General features: G+C 43.2%; 1 protein-coding gene across 1 annotated transcript; it reads left to right on the plus strand.

Annotated features, from left to right (window-relative positions):
* The first annotated feature begins 1,285 nt into the window (after positions 1-1,285).
* On the plus strand, positions 1,286-3,214 carry LOC111886219 (uncharacterized). The gene is made up of 2 exons (XM_023882453.3): positions 1,286-2,543; positions 3,049-3,214. Exons 1-2 carry the CDS (start codon positions 1,366-1,368, stop codon positions 3,053-3,055), a joined length of 1,185 nt encoding a protein of 394 aa, XP_023738221.1. The 5' UTR covers positions 1,286-1,365; the 3' UTR covers positions 3,056-3,214.
* The last annotated feature ends 16,721 nt before the right edge of the window (positions 3,215-19,935 follow it).

The raw sequence follows: 19,935 nt of genomic DNA on the forward strand, positions 1-19,935 counted from the left end.
AAAGTTTTGTCTTTCTTGGTTTCACAATTTCAACTCCAACGGGTGATTTTGGGTTTCAATATCCAACTCATGGATTAACCCTATGCAATAATAAACCTTGAAATTGGAACTAAAATCAAATTACCAAAGGATAAATGTGTAATTATACATACAAGGAGCAAAAACGATATGATTATTCCTCTTTAATTCAACATTCAACACTCAAAGAATTCAACGACCTTGATAAGATCAAAAGGAAAAATTCAAAGTTGTTGGCTAGTGATCGACACTGCCGATGTTTACTGTTCCATGTCACAGGAGTAGGAGAGACTAATAGAACGAAAAATCATAAGGAAGCATGGTACTCACCACTTTGTACAGAGATGAAACCAGCCTCCCGTTTACTGTAAGAGAATGGAGGAATGAAATAAAGGGGACACAGACACATATGGAATTAAATGGATGAAGAGGTGAATGGAGTTGTGGAGTGCAAAGGGGAGTTGAATTCCGAGAAGATTATCGTGGGGAAAAGAATTGAGATCAAGGACATGGGGGAAAATACTGGAAGAAATGGATGGTAGCTGTTGCACTAGCCCATGGTCGGCTCAGTCATTTTGGGGGCTCTAAGCAAGCCAAAAATTTGGGGCCCTTTGGCCTTTATTATACTCGGAAATCAAAAACGGATGAGATGAATATTTCGCAGAAATCAGAATCGGTAGAAGAATGCAAAGTCATTTTAGTTTCATAAATGCAGCGTTCGTTAATTTATTCTTCTGCTTCATTTATTTTGTGATTACCGGATTGAATTTTTTAATGGACTAAACCTTTGGACTTTGAAGAATATGTGGCCCTTTAGAATTAAGGGCCCTAAGCCCTACCTTAAAAATCCTCTACATAGAGACGGCCCTGCACTAGCCGATTTACCTGAGATCATGGAGGAACCGAAACTCTGCACGTACCGGAGGTTGAAGATGGAGTGATCACAAAGGTCGTGGGCAACCTTGGAGGTGATTATAGTTTTGAGCCTGAAACATAATAGTCATTTCACGAACTATGAAATATGTTTGTGAAAAATTTCTAAATTTGTGAAATAATGATAGAAGTAAAAATAATACTGGATTTGAAAATTTTGATTGTTTATGATTATTCACATATAAGTAAAACAACTTGTAAAATTATTTAAAAACATTTCACAAAATTCTACACTAAAACCAAAAAACAGAAACAATCTAACAGAAAAAAAAAATCATATTCAAATGTTTTTTTTCAGGCCAAAAACTGAATTGTTTGTTATTTACAATATTTCACCATTGACACATGTTTACATTTCACTCAGCCCCAACATAAACAAAACCACTCTCTCGTACCGATCTTTCCCGTATCACCATGGAAACCGATCGCACAACCGGCAGCACTCCTGGATCCATCGAATCGCCGCCTCAGCTTCCGCCACCAGAACCCCACCATCACCACGACCACACCAGCGCCTGCGTCAACTGCGGCGGCCCTACTTCCTTCCCACCACCACCAACATGGTCCGAAACCTCTCCTCCGCCGGTCTACCGCCCCATTCGCGCTCCCGCAATCAACCTCCCTCCCAACAACAACGCGCAACAGACCATTATACTGACACCAGTTCCTCAAGCCCAAAAGGTCTCCGTCGTCTCTCCACCCTACCACTTCCAAACCCCGACCAAAATTATTCACTCCGAAGACGATATCCGCCGTTTCCGTGACTCTGCTACTTCCAAAAACTACCTCGGCTTCGTCGTCGCTCTCTCAGAATCCATCCGCGGCCACAAGATCTCTGATCCATGTCACATGTCTCCCACAATCACCTCCATCATCTCCATCCTTCAAACCCTACTTCAATTTGTAGATGAAATTCCTCCTCTCCAACAGTCTGCTCGATACGGTAACCTCGCGTATCGGGATTGGCACAGCCGTATGACTGAAAATGCGGATTCCTTAACGCTCCAATTCCTCCCCGCCGATCTCAATTCCGCCACCGTGGAGATAACCCCTTACTTTACCGATAGTTTTGGGAATGCGAGCCGAATAGACTACGGAACTGGACACGAGACTAATTTTGCTGCCTGGTTGTATTGTCTTGCGAGATTGGGAATCATCAAGGAAGAGGATTACCCAGCTGTTGTTTCTAGGGTTTTCGTGAAGTACCTTGAACTCATGCGAACCTTGCAGCTGGTTTACTCTTTGGAGCCTGCTGGTTCACATGGGGTGTGGGGGCTTGATGACTACCACTTCTTGCCTTTCATTTTTGGGTCTTCGCAGTTGATTGATCACAAGTATATGAAGCCCAAATCAATCCATAATGGTGATATACTCGATAATTTTTCCAAGGAGTACATGTATCTATCTTGTATTGCCTTTGTAAAGAAGGTTAAAAAGGGGCCATTTGCAGAGCACTCGCCATTGTTGGATGATATTAGTGGGGTGCCGAATTGGAAGAAGGTGAACAGTGGATTGCTTAAGATGTATAAAGTGGAGGTCATGGAGAAAGTTCCCATTATGCAGCATTTCCTCTTTGGTTGGCTCATCAACTGGTAAGTCTATGTTATCCTTCCAGTCTTCAAATCCATTTGTTAAAGTTAGGATTTTTAATTTCTTGCTTATCCTCATCATGTAAGAATATCTCTAAACATGGTTTTGAGTTTCTAAACATCCTTCGGATATAAGTTGTTGGATCATGATCACTAGCCATTCTACATAGTAGATTTCTTCAAACTCTTGACCTTCTTGAGGAAAATAAAACATCTGCTCAAATTTAGTATAATTTCTGGCTTTATACCTTTTTTACACCAAAATGAATTTTGTCAATCAAGTAAATATCAAATACTTATGAGTTATGACATCAAATCCCAAATACTTATGAGTTATGACTTCAAATCCCAAATTTAGTATAATTGCATAGGTTGTATTAGTTAAATAGGAATTTAGAAACAGAATATTAGAATACCCATAAAAAACAATGCTACAAGAAGTATGAAGATTACAAAGAATTTCTTAAAAAGTGTCCTGAATATTATTGATGGATGTTTGTTTTGGCAGGGAGTAAATTTAGAGGGAGGGAGCAGTTTTGAGTATTGAGTTTTGAAGCAAACATGTTGAACTTCAGGTTTAGACACTACACTTATTTAAAAGATGACTTTTTATATTTTGCTTAACATGATCATGATGATGTATTTGATTGCTATGCCAATATTTACTTACTTAACATGTGTTTAGTTTTGTAGAATATTACACCTTTTTCCTTGTCTTCTATTCCTAAACTATCTATTCTAAAACATCAGAGTACAGCCTATTCTAAAACATCAAAGTACAGCCATTCCCGAGTAAAATAAGAGATTTTATTATAAAGTAAAGGGTTATTGTTAGAAAAATCTCATTATTTTGTCATGGAAAAATCACGACTTTTATTTTTTGAACAGAAAAATCTCAATTATCTAATATTTTGTTTTGCCCAAATTAACGGAAAAGTCCTTGTTTTTATTTAACGGAAAATGATAGATTATCGTGTAAAATTAAATCATCGGAACTCTTTTGTTCAAAAAATAAAAGTTGAGACTTTTCCATAAACTTAGACGAAATAATGAGATTTTTCTAACAATAATCCAATAATAAATGGAAAATAATATTATATAAACTAGACCGATCAAACTCCACAACTTAATGCTTTTGCACCCTTTCTAAAGATTCAACAAAATGAAGATTCGATGACACAAATTTTAAGCATTGGCATCGACAAAAAGCGAAGACAATAATGGTAGGATGCACACATTTGTGTGAAAGGAATTGTTTACCTCAATTTTTTTTTTAAATCGTGTCATTTATAGTACTTCGTGTTTGAAAAAAAAAATGAAGTATCCATTTCGCTCACAGAGGTTCATTAACAAAAGTATTGCCCATTTGTTTGGATGTTAAGGGTGCATTAAACTCAAAACTCCTTGCACATCAAAACTTCAACTTTCCGACACAAGACAATGTTTTTCATGACAACAACTACAAGTGACAGCATATCATGCAAAGTAATCCTATTTTTATTCATGTGAAAAATCGACCCTGACGTGACAATTCCATCATATTTTGTTTTTAATGACCCACGAACACAAAGTTACCAAGTATAGGAATGAGGAATGAATGGTCTACCACTTAAAGACGCATTTTGGAAAATTTTTCAACAAACCCTGCTACTTCGAAAGAGACAAATTTATGCATGTAACAAAAGTAGAATCCCTATGTGCATAAAAGGATATATGATGACAACGCACCTCTTAATGATAATTACTGTGGTCGAGGAGGTGTTAACTTTCCAAAAATCTACTAAAGGAGAACATACATGATGCAATTTATGTTAGACACCAAAACCGAATAGATTTCGGAATTTTTTTCTAGAATTAATCAACATCTTCAATACAAGATGCAATTTATGTTAGACACGACCAAAACCGAAAAGTTTTTGGAATATTTTTCCAGAATTTATCAACATCTTCAATCTTCAATCGTTCTTTGATTTCTCACATGTTGACCTTAGTGCTGGTGAACTCACACAATGTCAACAATGTCCCAATTTGCTGAGGTTGTTTATGTAAAGTATATATTAACTGCAAAATTGTCTTTCCAAAAAAGTCATTATGAAAAGTGGAAGACTTCAACATATATAAAGGCATAAGGAACCGTGTCGCATAGATGTGATATACATTAACAATTGGCTCTATAAAAAATAAACCTCAGAAACCACCAACTAACCAGGAGAAGTAAGAGTCGAACCATCAAGAGTATGTAGTCATATAACATGCATCATGTATATAGTTCAAAAGAAAAAGTCACCAAAGTACAATGTCTAAATGAAAACTACTATGGCTCAAAAAAAAGATTGAACTATTGCAACTATCACATAGAGAATTAAATAGTTTTTCCCTTTGACTTTATTTGTATATAATCAAGTACATAATTCTAATTTTAGAATATGATACCGGTACTAAACCTTGCACACATCATATATGACATCCCTAGTATCGCTACTAGATTTTGGCACATACAATTGTATTGTGATTAAGTGTCTTGTAATTAAGGTGATGTACATACAATACATGAATATGTACTCATAGTAAACTCACATCCAAAGACTGTGATGAAAACACTTCTTCTAACTTTATAGCCTTTTAATCACCACCTATTAATTTCAATAAAGGTTATAATAAAATGACTAAAATACCCTTATATAATTCTTTGATTCATTTTATGCGTTTTACACTAATTACTAGACTCTATGGAAGCAATGTAAGTAATTGGATGTTAAATAAATAAGCCAAAAACAAGATACAAAAAGTTGTAGAAAACATGACATGAAATCTTACGGCCCGTGTGAATTTACATATGGCCTATGCATGACCCATGTATAGTCTATGCACGTGCATTGGAGAATTTTCTCATGTGGGTTATGTAATTTGCTCCAAGATCTCTAATTCTTCCCAAACACTTCTGATTGTTCTTATTGGTTATTATAGCTCTAACTTACACAAGTTGACATTATTTTATATAGCACAACATCTATGTCTTAACCAATTAATAACTTTTTTTTTGAAAGAGCCAAACCAAACATCTATGTCTTAACCAATTAATAACTTAATGTCTCCATGTGCCTAAGAGTGTACACATGACACCACTAGATTATTTCCTTAAGCCTTAATTATCAATAATTATTCTCTCAACCTAATTCCATTTTTTGTTCCTGATTTAGTTCCAACAAACATGAATCTAAGCTCATCAATGTGATTTAGAAGCTTAACATTGAAAACTTTAGAGATTGTGAACTTAACCAAATCCTTATATTACATTGAAAACATCGCGATCTTGTAATCATGACCTAAACGTTGGTGTCCTAAAATGGACGAGGCTTCCAAGTCAAGTCTTTTTTTTTTTTCACATTCTCGTCTACATTACATGATAATAGATTTTGAGAATTGATCATCCATAAGTAATTTATAGAGGTTTTGCCCTAAGAAACCAAAACCAACCACAAAATTTAGGCTAACAGTTCCTTTACCATTACTAAAAGTTAATTCATATGCATAAGCATTTAGTTAAGACAAAAATATCAAATTTCGTATAATACCCAATCAAGGTTTTAAAAAACGTTCAACGTTATCTAGTTGATGACCTTAGGTTAAGGGATTAATCGGGGACCCTAAATTGCTATTTCGTTGGATTTTAAAAAATAAAATATGAATAATATCATAACAAATGTCATAAATATCACTAGTATCATAACAAAGTAGGTTAATATGATTAATTAATACAACAATAATCATTCCTTAAATAGTTTCTATTGAGATAGAACTTCTTTAAAGTATTAAAATTTCATCATTCGCTACTATTGTGCTCTATGTGTAGGCGTGGATTAATCGCTAGAAGCCTTCTAGTCGGTCGGGTAGTGCCTAGGGACTAATCGAAGATTAATCGGGACCTAGACATGATTTTTACAGCAATGTGCTCGATACATAATTGTGTTTCAAAATCCATCTTCCAATACTAATGCAAAGGTACCAACAATTTCAACACTTAAATCATCACCATTCCCAAAATGTGAGATATATTAGGATTCTTTATTATAATTTATCCCCCCTCCTACATACACATGACGACAGACTCATCTTCTACTTATCCTTATACATATTGTAATTGATCTTAGAGGCACCAAACTACATAAGGATGGAGGTCATTATGAAGTGGATTAAGAAGCCCTCGTTTATCTACATATTTATGCCTTTGAGCGTGTTTTCTGTTTTTCTTATCATCATGATGTGTTCACACACACCACTCATACCATCATATTTAGTAATTAACATCTTAAATATGAAAGTCTTGTATGATCCATAAGCGGTAACCTTGAATTGTTCCTCCATTGAGTCTAAATATATGTTTTTTATTGTCTAGGTTTCGAATGGCTTTACGAATAGATAACGACATGGACTTTTTTAACAATCATGAATGACATGTTATTCATTGCTCCCATTCTGATAGTGAGTGCAACAAGATAATAATATCCAACTCATGATCTAAATAATTTATTCAAAATTCAACTTTATGTTATTTCTTTGTGTCGAGAATCCATGCAATTCAAATGTTCAATTCCTTCATTTGCGGTTAAAGTTGCTTAGGTTATAGAAATATTAGATGTATGCATAAAAGTGACTAAATACATTGAATCATAAATTATAAAAACATATATATGAAAGATCTTACATGCCCAAGTGTAACATCCCATTTTTCAAGTAGCTTCATATTCATCCCTCAGATTTGAATTATGTCAATTTTTGGCCTTTGGGTTAGAAGGAAGTGGTAAGAAAGGACTAAGCATGAAAGGTTAGAAACTGGGCGAGTACGCCCAACATAGGCTGTGGTACGCCCAACGTAGAAGTTTAAATGATCGCGGGTGTAGGAGGAGTACGCCTAGCATACGAGAAGTACGCCCCGCGTACTCCTAGAGACCCTAAACCCTAATTTTGGGGCTAACCACTATATAAAGAACATTATGGCTCAAACCTTAGCATCCTTATCAGCTGTCCCAACCTCAGAGAAACCCTAAAACGCCTCACTTCTTCATCTTTGGGTGATTTTGACTTCAAGAAGCCCCTTTTGGGTGGTGTAAGCTTGGAAGAGGAAAATAAGAAGTTGGCAAGGAAGAACTTGGGAAGTTGGAGCTCATAGATTTGGAATAGCATCATCATTTGGAACTCTATGGAGGTATAAAGTTCATAGCTTTACCTAAGAATACTTAGATCTATTGTAGTTTGGTTTTGGAGTCATTTTGGTCCCAAGAATGAACCTTTATGATGAAATCTCGTTTTTGAGCTTAGGGTTGCCACCCTCAGAGATAAAAGGCTCCCGTAAGCAGTAATGTCTCCATATTGAATGTCTTAATGGGTTCATGCATGAGATCTAGCCCGCTTCATGGAAGTAATGCATCATTTTTGGAGTTTGGGATTGTTTGGGCCAAGTAAAGTCACGAAGTCAGTGACTTTATGGATTAAGACGTGGAAAAGGATCAGGATCTGTGATTATAGCTTCTAAAGTGGAGTATTAAGCCCTTAATGAGAAAAGGACTTAATAGGGGATTTACGCTGAGCGTACGTGTAGGTACGACTAACGTAGGCACCTTCTAGCCTGTACGCTTAGCGTACGTGGATGTACGCCCCGCGTAATCTGTCAGTATGGACTTTGTGTTATTGGGTCACGATTTGGGCCATGCTTGGGTATTTGGACTTAGATGGGCCATCATGAGTCAGTTGTTATGGGCCAAGAATATGTTTGAGCTTAGGGTAAGGCCCATTTAGGGGATTGGGCCCAATGTAGTAAATTGGGCCATTAGTGGGCCACTAGGGGATTTGGGAAGACCATCCATTGTTGGGCTTTTTATATTATGATTTTGAGCCTTTGATATGGACCAAGTTGGACTAGGGGTAAAATGGTCATTTTACCCTAAGGAGGATTATTTTGTTGAACTAAGTGATATTTTGGTATTGATAGCTTTGGGAGTCGAGAGATCAGTTGTTCGGGATTTTGGTGAGGCAGCGCTTCAGGAGTTCGATTCTTCGGTTCAGATCAGCAGTGCAAGGTGAGTTATCCTCACTATATCAACAGGGTCTAAGGCACCAAGGCCGACCCTTATTGGATTGTATCTGGTTATGGCATGATATGTTTATTGGTTTGCATCCTGGTAGTTAGGATGAGGTTATGTTTATGCTTAGTGACCTGGTTAGGACGGTGTCCTGGTTATAGGATGGTATTATGTGATATGCTAGTATGATCTATTAGATCGGTATCCTGGTAGATAGGATGTTACATGATGTTATGATCTGTTAGATTGGTATCCTGATAGATAGGATGATATATGATGTTATGATTCGTTAGATCAGTATCCTGGTAGACAAGATGTTATATGTTGATATGATCCGCTAGATCAGTATCCTGGTAGATAGGATGTTGTTATACTGTTATGATCTGCTAGATCGGTTTGTATGTCTATAGACTGTTATCTGATATATGTGCACATGTTTGTTTGGCGGTTGAGGCTTATCTACTTTGTGCAAAAGCCAATAGACCTGGGCATTACAACCTGTTGGTTGTGAGTCATGGGTATTCCATCCCGAGGATGATTGGACTCATAGTATGTGTGTAACGACCCAATTTTCACATCCAAAAATTTTTGTTTAAAAACTTTACTTTAGAAAATATTAATAACTAAAAACATCGTTTGATCAACCATAACATAAAGTGAACCATGTCTGAAAACCAAAACATACAACTAATCAAAATATCAGAGTATCAATCCCAGTGAAGCTCGTAATTGCGGAAACATGAGAGTGTGTGTGTGACGTGCTGCTACCGTGCCAGCTCCTTTCCTCTGGCTGAGGAGGCACCTGAAACCAAAATTGAAAACCGTAAGCACAAAGCTTAGTGAGTTCCCCCATAATACCCCATACCATGCAAACATATAACGACCAATGTTCAGCTAGGAGTTACGGGCCTTGCCCACACTCGGGAAGATACGGGCTCAGCCCACACTTCGCTAGCCGGGAGATACGGGCCTCGCCCACACTTGTGAAGATACGGGCCCTGCCCACACTTCGCTATCTGGGAGATACGGGCCTAACCCACACTCCAACCTCGGAGAGATACGGGCCCTGCCCACACTCAACCGCTAACCCATAACATACAAGTATCACGCAGACAACAAGTATAAGCAACTCTATCATATTAACACATATATCATACTTGACTAAACTCAGAGATACGGGCTTGGCCCACACTCTAGTACTAGCATCTCGTCTACACGGGTCGACCTTGGTGCCTTAGACCCGTTCCTACTGGAAAGGAAACTCACCTCGAAATAGCTGCTGGTCTGCGTGGGAATTGATCACTTACTACTGCTGTTGCTGCTCCGAAAACCCTCCGGCTGCAATTCCCACAATATACTCAATCAAACACTGCTCACTGACCTTTGGGTAAAATGACCATTTTACCCCTGACCTTGCCCTAAGTCAAAGTCAGAGTCAACTTTCAGTTGACCCGACTCGCCGAGTTGGCTTTCCAACTCGCCGAGTCCCTACCCAAACGACTGCCCTGAATCCCGATCCTACCCGTCGAGTTAGGCGACGACTCGACGGGTTCACCTTCTTAACCAATATTCAAGTCCTTCATCCTACTCGCCGAGTTGTATGAACAACTCGTCGAGTTCATCTTCATCCGATGAACACTTATGCTAAGACTCGCCGAGTTGTATGAACAACTCGTTGAGTCCATCTTCATCCGAAGAACACTTATGCAGAGACTCGCCGAGTTGTATGAACAACTCGCCGAGTCTGTTCTTGATCTAAGGAGATTGCCTTGAACTCGCCGAGTCAGGGCATTGACTCGCCGAGTACCTCCATAGATGAGTTAAGCTTCCGACTCACTGAGTCACACCCCGTGACTCACTGCTCACTCGACACTACGAAAAGGGGACAAACTCGGAGACTCGCGAACAGACTCGCCGAGTCATATGAACGACTCGCCGAGTCGTTGCCATGCACCCACTAAATACACGGATTTGCTCGATTCCAGTCCATGCTATTCACAGATCTGGACTTCTAGGACACGAATCACACGTAAAGTTTCCAACTTTACGTGTGGATATTCACCAATATGGATTTTAGGGCTCAAAATGCCTCAAAAGGGTAGATTTAGGGTGAACAAGCAACATGGGGCCATAAAGCTAACAGATCTGAGCTCCTGGAGCTCAATCTTGCCTAGATCTAAGGGCCAATCAGCCTATTACGAAGTAATTTGCACATACAAACTTGGGGTTTGGCTCAAGAATGACTTACATGAAGTAATAAGCATAGAAACAGGGGAAAAACGGATTATACCTCAAAGGAACTGCTGAAAGAGTGCAAAGATGCCTGGATTCCTTTCCTTCCTCTTGATCTACTTCCCCTTTTTCCTCAAAACCTTCAAGAACACACACAATAGCCTCAAACTCTCAAGGAACAAGCTTATAACGAGGGTTGGGAGCTTCTGGGAAGAGAATGGGGGCTGGCCTGGGCGGATAAGTCCTTTAAATAGGGTGCAAACCCTGAAACTTAGGGTTTCATCCAACAGTTGTGACTCGCCGAGTCTAGGATATGGAGTCGCCAACTTAAACGTGTCCCGGGTCCCGCATCCACTCGGCGAGTCGGACCTATGACTCGCCGAGTCCAAGGCTAAAAGAAAGGAAATACTCAAATAACATTTACATACCAGGAACCGAGTGCTACAAATCTCCCCCACGTATTTTAGACTTCGTCCTCGAAGTCTGCTGCTCGATCCTGAAACAGCTCGGGATAATGCTCCATCATCTCGTCCACCGGCTCCCAAGTCCATTCCGAACCCTTGCGGTGCTGCCATTGCACCTTCACTAGCTCCACCTTCTTGTTCCTCAAATTCTTCGACTTCCTGTCGAGGATTGCGACTGGGCGCTCAATGTAATTCAGGCTGTCATCAACCTGAATATCCTCCAAAGGTACTACTGCAGAATCGTCCACTAAGCACTTCCGCAACTGAGAAACATGGAAGGTGCTGTGGATCTGGCTGAGCTCGGCTGGCAGATCCAACCTATACGCTACCTTGCCCACCCGGGCTACGACCCTGAACGATCCGATGAATAGCGGGCCCAACTTGCCCCGCTTCCTGAATCGAATGACGCCTTTCCAGGGCGACACCTTCAGGAGAACCATATCCCCGACTTGGAACTCCAAATCGGATCGACGCTTGTCGGCATAACTTTTCTGCCGACTCTGAGCAGTCTGAAGCCTGCTCCGGACCTGCTGTATCCTCTCGGTCGTCTTGAGCACCACTTCGGTGCTCCCCATGACCCTCTGGCCAACTTCACCCCAGCATATCGGGGTCCTACACCTCCGTCCGTACAACATCTCGAAGGGAGGGCGGTCGATACTCACGTGATAGATGTTGTTGTAGGAGAACTCGGCCAGGGGAAGATAGGTATCCCAGCTACCACCAAAGTCTAGCACGCATGCCCGCAGCATATCCTCCAGAGTCTCGATGGTCCGCTCGCTCTGCCCATCCGTCTGCGGGTGAAAGGCAGTGCTAAAATGCAGATGAGTGCCAAACTCGTCGTGGAATCTCTTCCAAAACCTGGAAGTAAAACGCACATCCCTGTCCGAGATCACCGATACTGGCACCCCATGCCGTGCCACAATCTTCTTGATATAGATGTCGGCCAATTTCTCGGCCGATATGCTCTCCTGAATCGGAATAAAGTGAGCACTCTTGGTCAATCTATCCACGATGACCCAAATTGAATCCACTCCACGTGCGGTCTTGGGAAGCTTCGTGATAAAATCCATCGTGATATCTTCCCATTTCCACAGTGGAATATCCAACGGCTGCATCTTGCCATGTGGTCTCTGATGTTCGGCCTTGACCTTCCTGCAGGTCAAACATCGCTCGACATACCATGCCACATCCCGCTTCATGCGGGGCCACCAATAGTCTAGACGAAGATCCCTATACATCTTCGTCGCCCCGGGATGAATAGAGAATCGGGACTTGTGCGCCTCCTCTATCAAAATCTGGCGCACGCCTCCGTGATACGGCACCCACACCCTACGGTGTAGTGTCAATAGTCCTCGGCTATCATAATCAAAGGAGGAAACCTGACCTACCACACGCTCACTCTTCCGATGCTCCTCCTTGGTAGCCTCCTGTTGAGCCTCCCGAATCTGCTCCAACAGGGGAGTCACCAAGGTCATCCTCATACAAACGTCCTTGATTGGCGCCGCCTTGCGGCTAAGCGCATCGGCCACCACATTGGCCTTCCCCGAGTGGTAAAGGATCTCACAATCATAATCCTTCACCACGTCCAACCATCGACGCTGCCTCATGTTCAGATTCGGCTGATCCATGAGGTACCTCAAACTCTTGTGGTCCGTGTAGATGGTACATCGAAACCCGTAGAGGTAATGCCACCAAATCTTGAGGGCAAAGACCACCGCCCCCAACTCCAAATCGTGCGTCGGGTAGTTCGCCTCGTGAGGCTTGAGCTGCCTCGAAGCGTAGGCAATGACATGCCCCCTCTGCATCAGTACCGCGCCCAACCCAGAAATGGACGCATCACAATAAACCACAAAATCCTCTACACCCTATGGCAGGGCTAAGATCGACGCCTCACACAATCTCTGTCTCAGCGTCTCAAATGCAGCCTACTGCTCGGGTCCCCACCGAAAGACCACGACTTTCTTCGTCAGCCGCGTCAGGGGTACGACTATCTTGGAGAAATCCTGGATAAATCTCCGATAGTAGCCTGCCAATCCCAGGAAACTCCGAATCTCAGATGGAGACTTCGGAACCTCCCATCTCATCACAGCCTCGACCTTGGCCAGATCGACCAGAATCCCATTTTGGTTGACGAGGTGTCCAAGAAATTACACCTCGCGCAACCAAAACTCACACTTGGAGAACTTGGCATACAAGCTCTCCATCCTCAGGGTCTCCAACACCTCTCTCAGATGCTCCTCATGTTCCTCCCGAGTCTTGGAATAAACCAAGATATCATCGATTAAGACTATCACAGACTGATCCAACATCGGTCTGCATACGCGGTTCATGAGGTCCATGAACGCGGCAGGAGCATTGGTGAGCCCAAACGGCATCACCACGAACTCATAATGGCCATAGCGCGTTCGAAACGCGGTCTTCTGCATATCCTCCTCCCTGACCCTCATCTGATGATAACCCGAACGCAAATCAATCTTGGAGAACCAAGATGCTCCCTGAATCTGGTCAAAGAGATCATCAATCCTCGGAAGCGGGTAACGGTTCTTCACCGTTACCTTGTTCAGCTCCCGATAATCTATACACATCCGATGCGACCCGTCCTTCTTCTTCACAAATAGAATCGGGGCTCCCCAGGGTGAACTGCTCGGACGAATAAATCCCTTGTCTAGCAGCTCCTGCAGCTGCGTAGACAACTCCTGCATCTCGGGAGGAGCCAACCGATACGGTGCCTTGGCTATCGGAGCCGCACCAGGAACAAGGTCAATCCGGAACTCCACCTGTCGCTCCGGAGGTATCCCAGGAAGCTCCTCTGGGAAAACATCTGCAAAGTCTCGGACCACCGGAACCTCGCTCACTGTCGCCTTACCCGCCTCCCGGGTATCCATCACATACGCGACATATCCTGCGCATCCCTGCTGAAGGTAGCGCCTAGCCCTCGCTGCTGAACATACAGCGGGTCCATACTGAGGCCTCTCACCATGAATCACTAACTCTCCCCCGCTTGGGGTCCTGACCCGCACTAGCTGCTGCGCGCAATCTATCACCGCCCCATTAGGGCTCAGCCAATCCATGCCTATAATCACCTTGTTCCCACGCAACGGAATGGGAACCAAATCTACCAAATAGCGCTCCTCGAACAAACGCAGCATGCAATCTCGAAATACCATCGATGCTCGCACCGATCGATCGTCAACAATCTCCACCTCCAAAGGGCAATCTAACTCGCCCGATGACTCGTGAAACTTCTTGCTAAGCGCAAGGGAAACAAATGATCGGGACGCACCCGAGTCGAACAACACCTGAACTGGAAGGCCGTTCACATGGAACGATCCTAAAGCATACATATACATACAGAGCACATATCAATAACATATCATCATAAAAATAAGATAGAGGGAAAGAATCATACCCGTCACCACATCAGGTGCGGCGCGAGCCTCCTCGGTAGTTAGCTGAAATGCCCAGATCCTCACCACTGGAGCCTCTGCCTTGCCCTTCCGACCATTCGTGATCCGCAGGGTCGCTGGAGCTGGCGCCTTCACTGGCGCTGCAACTGTCAACTGGGGGCAATTGGCCTTCTTGTGGCCCCTCTGGTTGCAGTGAAAACACAGCAACTCTGACGTCTGAATAGCTGAAACTGGAGTAGTACAATCCCTGCTAAAGTGCTCTGCCTTGCCGCACTTGTAGCAGCCTACTGATCCCATCCTACATGCCCCCACATGCGTCCTGCCGCATTTCCCGCAGCGGCTCGGTCCTGACTGGCCTTTCGGCCTACCATCTGATCCCTTGGGCTTCTTCCCCGAAGCCCCTCCTGCCTGACCCTCCTCTAACTTCCGTTTCCGGATGTGCTCCAAATCTATCTCCCTCTCCATTGCCCTGGCAATCATGGAGTCCAGGGTAGGGCAAGCCGAAAAGCTAACATGCTCCCGGATGTTAGCTCGTAGCATATCATGATAACGAGTCCTCCTCATGTCCTCGTCACCAGCATACTGGGGCACCAACAAAGCCCTCTCCCGGAACTTGGCGGTGATCTCCGCTACAGTCTCCGTCGTCTGCCTCATGTCTAGAAACTCCCTGGCCAGCTGCTGAAGCTCGACAGCTGGCGCAAACTCTGCCCTGAACCTGGTCACAAAGTCCGACCAGGTCATCGCCTCGATAGCTGAGGCTCCCAACGAGTCACCCACTGACTCCCACCAATCCCGGGCTCGGTCCCGTAAACATCCTGCTGCATACCTCACCTTCGACCCCTCGGGGCAGAAGCTAGTCAACTGGGCAGACTCGATGTCTGCAATCCATCGCCTGGCAGCAATGGGGTTTTTCACCCCATGGAAATCTGGCGGACCACTGCCCCTGAAGTCCTTGAAGGACAGCGTGCGATCCTCCATCAACTCCATGATCCCTTCCTTGATCGACCCAAAGAGAATGGGGGTTGACTCAAGGATGCCTCTGGTGATCTCTGACGTGATGAACTCACGTAGTCCCTCACCAATCGGCTCGGAACCTGATCCCGAACCTGACCCCTAGGGGTGTAAGTGAGCCGAGCTACTCGTGAGCTACTCGGGATCGACTCGTTAAAAGCTCGACTCGAGATCGAATTAAACGAGCCCGAGCCGAGCTCGAGCCTAGATATGAGGCTCGTTTACTAAATGAGCTCGAGCCGAGCTTCAATTAATGGGGCTCGCGAGCCTAAACGAGCTTAAACGAGCCTCTATATATATATATATACACACACACACACACACACACTCACATACACACACACACACACACACACACATATATATATATATATATATATACATAGAGGCTCGTTTAGGCTCGATTAGGCTCGCGAGCCCACTAAATTGTTCATGAGCCGAGCTCGAGCTTCCTCAAATTAAACGAGCCGAGCTCGAGCTTGGTCATGCTCGGGCTCGGCTCGGCTCATTTACACCCCTACTAACCCCTCTCCTGAACCGCCATCTACCGGTCTCGATCGAAGTACCACCATTCTGCAATACATCACCACAATCATTAGTGATACTGATACTTCCTGAGGGATCACAACCACTTACAAGTTCCCTGGTCTTATCTTGGCCTTCCTTGGTTCGGGTACGGATCCTCTGCTTTCAGTAGTACGGGCCCATACTACCTTCCACATCTATCCGTACCTTCTTCAAGGAACGCCTCGACTCCACCAGATCCCTTTCACTACTGCTGATCACTGCTATACTCATCCTAGGCTTGCCCTAGGGAAATCTCTAATTCCACTCTAACCAGTCCTCAGCTGCTGCAGGCCTCCTTGTAATGCCAATTAGCCATTACGCGAATACCATCACATGTGACGAGGCTCAGATAATCCTTCGAGTACCCGACTCGTCCCTACAACAGTTAGACTCAAACAAGAGCTGCGCAGTAGGATCAAATTCGGCACTCTAAGATTATTCAACCCTGATCACATGTGACGTGACGCATTCGCCCAGTGGCTAACTCCCATTATTCAGAGTCCCACGTAGCACGAAGCAAGCAACATTCAGACAAGGGTAACAATCTCGATTAACTCTATCCACTTTCAGGAACTGAGCTAGCATAAAGTGCTAAGCTCATACTACCAGGCATAACCTAATCAGGCTATCCTACTTACTGTCTACTCTATAACTAGCATGCAATTTCTCATACAACCGAAACACAATTAGCAGGCACATAAGGCATCACTCCTAGATCCTTAGTCCTATTCTAGCATGCTGTTCTACGAAAGCTGATAAACACAACATAAACTTGTAGGGGTACTTTGGGGAATACTTACTTGAGCTCGGCCGGTTGCGCACATCACACACTTCGTTCTTTCTCCAAAACTCTTTTCTCAATTTTTGAAAACATTTTCTTTTAGAAAATCTTTTAATCCCTCGATTTGAGTTCAGACACTCCCGAAGGTGTGTCCGAATCCCTCAAACCAGGGCTCTGATACCAACTTGTAACGACCCAATTTTCACATCCAAAATTTTTTGTTTAAAAACGTTACTTTAGAAAATATTAATAACTAAAAACATCGTTTGATCAACCATAACATAAAGTGAACCATGTCTGAAAACCAAAACATACAACTAATCAAAATATCAGAGTATCAATCCCAGTGAAGCTCGTAATTGCGGAAACATGAGAGTGTGTGTGTGACGTGCTGCTACTGTGCCGGCTCCTTTCCTCTGGCTGAGGAGGTACCTGAAACCAAAACTGAAAACCGTAAGCACAAAGCTTAGTGAGTTCCCCCATAATACCCCATACCATGCAAACATATAACGACCAATGTTCAGTTAGGAGTTACGGGCCTTGCCCACACTCGGGAAGATACGGGCTCAGCCCACACTTCGCTAGCCGGGAGATACGGGCCTCGCCCACACTTGTGAAGATACGGGCCCTGCCCACACTTCGCTATCTGGGAGATACGGGCCTAGCCCACACTCCAACCTCGGAGAGATACGGGCCCTGCCCACACTCAACCGCTAACCCATAACATACAAGTATCACGCAGACAACAAGTATAAGCAACTCTATCATATTAACACATATATCATACTTGACTAAACTCAGAGATACGGGCTTGGCCCACACTCTAGTACTAGCATCTCGTCTACACGGGTCGGCCTTGGTGCCTTAGACCCGTTCCTACTGGAAAGGAAACTCACCTCGAAATAGCTGCTGGTCTGCGTGGGAATTGATCACTTACTACTGCTGTTGCTGCTCCGGAAACCCTCCGGCTGCAATTCCCACAATATACTCAATCAAACACTGCTCACTGACCTTTGGGTAAAATGACCATTTTACCCCTGACCTTGCCCTAAGTCAAAGTCAGAGTCAACTTTCAGTTGACCCGACTCGCCGAGTTGGCTTTCCAACTCGCCGAGTCCCTACCCAAACGACTGCCCTGAATCCCGATCCTACCTGTCGAGTTAGGCGACGACTCGACGGGTTCACCTTCTTAACCAATATTCAAGTCCTTCATCCTACTTGCCGAGTTGTATGAACAACTCGTCGAGTTCATCTTCATCCGATGAACACTTATGCAAAGACTCGCCGAGTTGTATGAACAACTCGCCGAGTCTGTTCTTGATCTAAGGAGATTGCCTTGAACTCGCCGAGTCAGGGCATTGACTCGCCGAGTACCTCCATAGATGAGTTAAGCTTCCGACTCACTAAGTCACACCCCGTGACTCACTGCTCACTCGACACTACGAAAAGGGGACAAACTCGGAGACTCGCGAACAGACTCGCCGAGTCATATGAACGACTCGCCGAGTCGTTGCCATGCACCCACTAAATACACGGATTTGCTCGATTCCAGTCCATGCCATTCACAGATCTGGACTTCTAGGACACGAATCACACGTAAAGTTTCCAACTTTACGTGTGGATATTCACCAATATGGATTTTAGGGCTCAAAATGCATCAAAAGGGTAGATCTAGAGTGAACAAGCAACATGGGGCCATAAAGCTAACAGATCTGAGCTCCTGGAGCTCAATCTTGCCTAGATCTAAGGGCCAATCAGCCTATTACGAAGTAATTTGCACATACAAACTTGGGGTTTGGCTCAAGAATGACTTACATGAAGTAATAAGCATAGAAACAGGGGAAAAACGGATTATACCTCAAAGGAACTGCTGAAAGAGTGCAAAGATGTCTGGATTCCTTTCCTTCCTCTTGATCTACTTCCCTTTTTTCCTCAAAACCTTCAAGAACACACATAATAGCCTCAAACTCTCAAGAAACAAGCTTATAACGAGGGTTGGGAGCTTCTGGGAAGAGAATGGGGGCTGGCCTGGGCGGATAAGTCCTTTAAATAGGGTGCAAACCCTGAAACTTAGGGTTTCATCCAACAACTGTGACCCGCCGAGTCGCCAACTTAAACGTGTCCCGGGTCCCGCATCCACTCGGCGAGTCGGACCTATGACTCGCCGAGTCCAAGGCTAAAAGAAAGGAAATACTCAAATAACATTTACATACCAGGAACCGGGTGCTACAATGTGGGCATTCCAACCTATTGGTTGTGGGCCTGGGGTATTCCATCCCGAGGATGATTGGACCCATAGTATGTTGTTTATAATTATATGTGTATTGATGTGGGTATGGGTATTTTGGGGTAACTCACTAAGCTTTCGGGCTTACAGTTTCAGTTTATTGTTTCAGGTTCAACGGATGACCGCAGGAAGGCGAAGGCGTGACCGTACACTTCCTCTATTGATGATTATGATTTCTGGGAACTCTGATGTTTAAACTATTTTGAAAACAAATTGTAATAACCGAATGGTTTTATATGATTTAAAAAGTTTTAAATTTGCTCGAATTTTACGGATGTTACACCAAGAGTCATTATATAATGATATTGCTAATAATATAAATTCTTATATGGGCGCACCTTATAGCAACTTACCACTAACTGATTATTTATTAGTATAATTTGATTATTAATAAATATATCAACACTTGTATTTATTTGGAAAAACATTAGTTTTGTGAAAATAATATTTTGGGAATTATTATTTCTAGGAAATAATAATAAAGAGAACAAAACTATCTTAATATACATAAGGTATATATTTAAATGTTATGTACAACTTTTTGGTCACTTTGAGTAACCATCAAG

The sequence above is a fragment of the Lactuca sativa genome, chromosome 4 (genome assembly GCF_002870075.4).
Source record: "Lactuca sativa cultivar Salinas chromosome 4, Lsat_Salinas_v11, whole genome shotgun sequence".
Classification (NCBI taxonomy): Eukaryota; Viridiplantae; Streptophyta; class Magnoliopsida; order Asterales; family Asteraceae; genus Lactuca; species Lactuca sativa.

Bases quoted from the DNA above. Each gene is read 5' to 3' on its own strand.
- LOC111886219 (XM_023882453.3), top strand. From the start codon at position 1,366: ATGGAAACCGATCGCACAACCGGCAGCACTCCTGGATCCATCGAATCG.